At 35.6% G+C, this 3,953-nt stretch overlaps 2 protein-coding genes across 2 annotated transcripts in view; both read left to right on the forward strand.

The window, feature by feature from the left end:
• The first annotated feature begins 23 nt into the window (after positions 1–23).
• On the forward strand, positions 24–1,929 carry LOC106871792 (zinc finger protein 479). Its single transcript, XM_014918436.2, has one exon. The coding sequence runs from the start codon at positions 37–39 to the stop codon at positions 955–957; it is 921 nt and encodes a 306-aa protein (XP_014773922.1). The 5' UTR covers positions 24–36; the 3' UTR covers positions 958–1,929.
• A 752-nt stretch (positions 1,930–2,681) lies between these two features.
• The window catches only part of LOC106871791 (zinc finger protein 271), a 5,450-nt gene continuing 4,178 nt past the window's right edge, over positions 2,682–3,953 (forward strand). The window contains exon 1 of the mRNA XM_014918434.2: positions 2,682–3,623. The gene's annotated coding sequence lies outside the window, so the exon portion shown is untranslated. The remainder of the gene's footprint in view (positions 3,624–3,953) is intronic.

The following is a 3,953-nucleotide window of genomic DNA, read 5'->3' on the forward strand; positions in this document are numbered from 1 at the left end:
TATATATATATATATTGTGAATTTCGAAGAAAAACAATGGAAAAGAGTGAGAAACTAAAGGACTTGACTTTTCCAGAAGATACAGAAAAAGGGGAACAAAAATTGTCACATGACTGTGATGTCTGTAAAAAGTCCTTCTCTGAAAAGGGCAACTTGAATAAGCACAAACGTATTCATACAGGGAAGAAACCATTTCACTGTGACATTTGTGGCAAATCATTCCCCAATCAAAGTGATTTAAATTCTCACAAACGTGTTCATACAGGAGAAAAGCCATTTCACTGTGACATCTGTGGTAAATCCTTCTCTCAGAAAGGCAGCTTGACAACACACAAACGTATTCATACAGGAGAGAAGCCTTATCATTGTGATGTCTGCGGTAAATCATTCTCTGACCAAAGTGCTTCCAATTCTCACATACGTGTTCATACAGGAGAGAAGCCATATCAGTGTAACATCTGTAGTAAATCATTCTCTCGTAGTAGTGCTTTCTCTTCTCACAAACGTATTCATACAGGAGAGAAACCATATTCCTGTAATATCTGTGGTAAATCATTCCCTCGCAACACTTCTTTAACTGATCATAAACGTGTTCATACAGGAGAGAAACCATATCACTGTGATATCTGTGGTATATCTTTTTCTGTAAGTAGTGCATTAACTAGTCACAAGCGTATTCATACAGGAGAGAAACCATATCACTGTGATATCTGTGGTCAATCATTTTCTGTAAGTAGTGCTTTAATTAGTCACAAGCGTATTCATACAGGAGAGAAACCATATCACTGTGATATCTGTCGTAAATCATTCTCTGTAAGTACTGCATTAACTTCTCACAAACGTATTCATACAGGAGAGAAGCCATATCACTGTGATATCTGTGGTAGGTCATTCACTCAACATAGCAACTTAACTTCTCACAAACGTGTTCATACGGGGGAGAAACGCTCCGTCTGATATTTGTTGTAAATCATTCTCTGTAAGTGGTGACTTAACCCTTTACCATGCAGTTAATTCTGTTGAATGTTATGTTTATTTATTCACATTATTTCCAATTTGTCATGCATTATCTCACAGCTTTCAAAATTTGATGAATGGTTTGTTTAGTTTTAGAGTAACATTGTAGGGTAGGTGTAAAAGGCCAACTCTGGCTAGTTTGAACATAAAATTGGTAGAATATTTGTGCCAGATGTGACTGGTTTAAATACTGAAGGGTTAACACTAGAAGTACCAACTTTTCTTATTTCTTACAAAGACCATAACAGTTATCTTTGACTGTCATTGAAAATCGGTAATATTTATTTCAAACATCAGCAAATGCAGTGAATAAAGGATTTGAAAATACATTCTATTAGCATTTATTTACATACAAAAAGTATATATCTATACACACATATATGAAATGATGCTTAATGTAACCATTCATGAAAATAACAAGCATTTTGAGCTCCTCCTAAATTGGTGGTAGTGTTGAGTGCTTACTGCATTACATTAACTAAGCTACTCATCTGGGAATTGATGTAATTGTCAAAGTTCCTTTTATGCCAAAATAAGAAAAAATGGGGCGACACTATAACTATAAATGTATTCACACAGGTGAGGAGATAGAGCAGAGTGTGATAAAAACCTCCCAACTTTATAGTTTATGTCGCCACATCTAAGATATTTTACCTGTGGGATGTATTTTTAAGAAAGGCATCTTTTTTCCAGATTTTAAATTTGTTTTGCATGAATTTTGTCATGAAACTATTATAACCAGACGTGGCTGTGTGGTAAGGAGCTTGTGGGCGCCGAATACCCCTCTCATTTATATCATCCATACCTTATCGTTCATGTCACTAATGTTTTTGTCCAGCCCACTGTGCTTCTGGCAATTCTGTATCCAGCCTATATGGCTAATTCGATGAAATAAAGAAGCTTGATTCTGCGCGTGCGTTGTTATCAGTGTTTTCTTTTTGCACTGCTCAGAGTCACGACACCACTGTTGTGAATTATTGAACAAGTGAAGCACAACTACAAGGTAAAACGTTTTTTCTGGGATTCCAACACACAGCTACATTGAGATGAACCAGCCAAGGTAAACTTAAGCAAAACTCATAACCAACACTCATTATCATTCAGCTGATTTCCAGACCCAAAAAAGGGTTTTATGGCATATTAGGAAGTCACCGTAATTTATTTAATGAAAAAAATTTCCAATGATTCCACAAGGGGTCCACACCTCGCACTCTTTTTCTGAACAAAAATAAGGGGTTTGCAGCCTATTAGAAGTCCAGGGTACTTGATTCCATGCGTAGCATGTTACCGATTCATTATATAGAATTCTCCTCGGAATCATTGAAAATTATGGATTTTATGCTTGTTTACATGAAAGATCTAGTACCACGTGTAAGGAAAACCTTGAATAACCAAAGATCGGAATTTTCCTACTTTCACATTAAAAAAATATCAATTCTCACAGAAAATAAGTCGAGATTAAAGAAAAAAATAACTATGTATACAATCTTTGTTCTTTTGGTGATTACTCTTTGTCGAAAGTCAACAATTTTGATTAGTAACGCTTTTGTTTAAAAAACGCGGATTTGTTTATAAAGACGTGAATTTGTTTAGGGGCTTCCTTAGAAAGATAGATAGTTTTATAGTGTTAAACTAATCATCACGCGTGACCGCATTTTCTTTATATATTAGCAGAAAGGGGTCTGTAGATTTCCAGGTAAGGAATAGTTGAGTACTTATTTAGATACCACATTTCTGCAAAGATTTCTTTCAGAGTAATTTCCCGCAGTAATATGACAAAGGAAGGGAGGATACGCCATGAAACGAGGGTTGCCATGTGTGATGTTGACACCATTGTGAAGAAAGGATTTTTATAGCGAATACTCGACAGAAGCACAGCAACACTGGAAACTGTGATAATAGAAAATGTGTTGCCGGGAACTGTAATTCATACCGATAAATTTACATCTGCGCCCTTATCTAATTATTGAAATACACGTCTTGGATCTTTTCCTTTTGGCCGGCACATAGAAAAAATAAATTTTGGTAACTAAACACTTTCAAATTTCGTATACTGGTAGAATGTGTCATTTAAAACATCATTTACTCTTGGCGTTTTAAAGAAAATTCTATATTTTCCAAGTTATTTCGTGTTAAAGTTGTCGTATTTCGGTAATTTCAATCGATCAATGACGTCTATTGAGGTGAAAATGATGCTTTAAATGACACATTCTACCAGTATACGAAATTTGAAGGTGTTTAGTTACAAATTTTTTTTTCTATGTGCTGGCCAAAAGGAAAAGATTCCAATACAGTCATAATCTACAACATCCGTAGCGTATTTGTTGAAAACTTTATTAGAAAATATACTTTTTTCTGGAAGTTGACTTCTGAGGTCCATGTAATCGATTTACGCACTACGCCTCCTCCGAAATTGCTGGCCTTGTGCCAAAATGAGAAATCAATGTTTCATGCGCATGCGCACTAAACGTACTTCCGCCTCCATCAAGGCTGGTGTGACTGATTCCAGATTTTCTTTTGATCGACTCCCAAACGCATTTATAATACATTTCTCTACCACCCGACTCACTTATAACAACAACACTGTCCTTTATAAAAACATTTCCGTAAGTATTAAACAAGGAAAGCATTTTAATCTTTTAATTCTTCGTGTCTCAGATGTCCTTTGTTTTGTTCGACATTTGGCTGCTATTTCTAGCTATGGATGCTACCTCCTACACGATCCATCGTTTCCACGTTAGTTTGTTGTGTGTTTTAGTTGGATGAATATTCTTAAATACACTGCAACCACAGAAATATTGAGAAACCAATGATTTGAATGTTTGTTTGGTAGAGATGGACTATATGTAATCTGAACCTTCCCCCCCCCCTTATTTATTAATTTTTTTATGGAATCCCACGTTTTAGGCTATGGAGATTCCGATTCTGAAAAAAAA

Source organism: Octopus bimaculoides, chromosome 28 (assembly GCF_001194135.2).
Source record: "Octopus bimaculoides isolate UCB-OBI-ISO-001 chromosome 28, ASM119413v2, whole genome shotgun sequence".
NCBI lineage: Eukaryota > Metazoa > Mollusca > Cephalopoda > Octopoda > Octopodidae > Octopus > Octopus bimaculoides.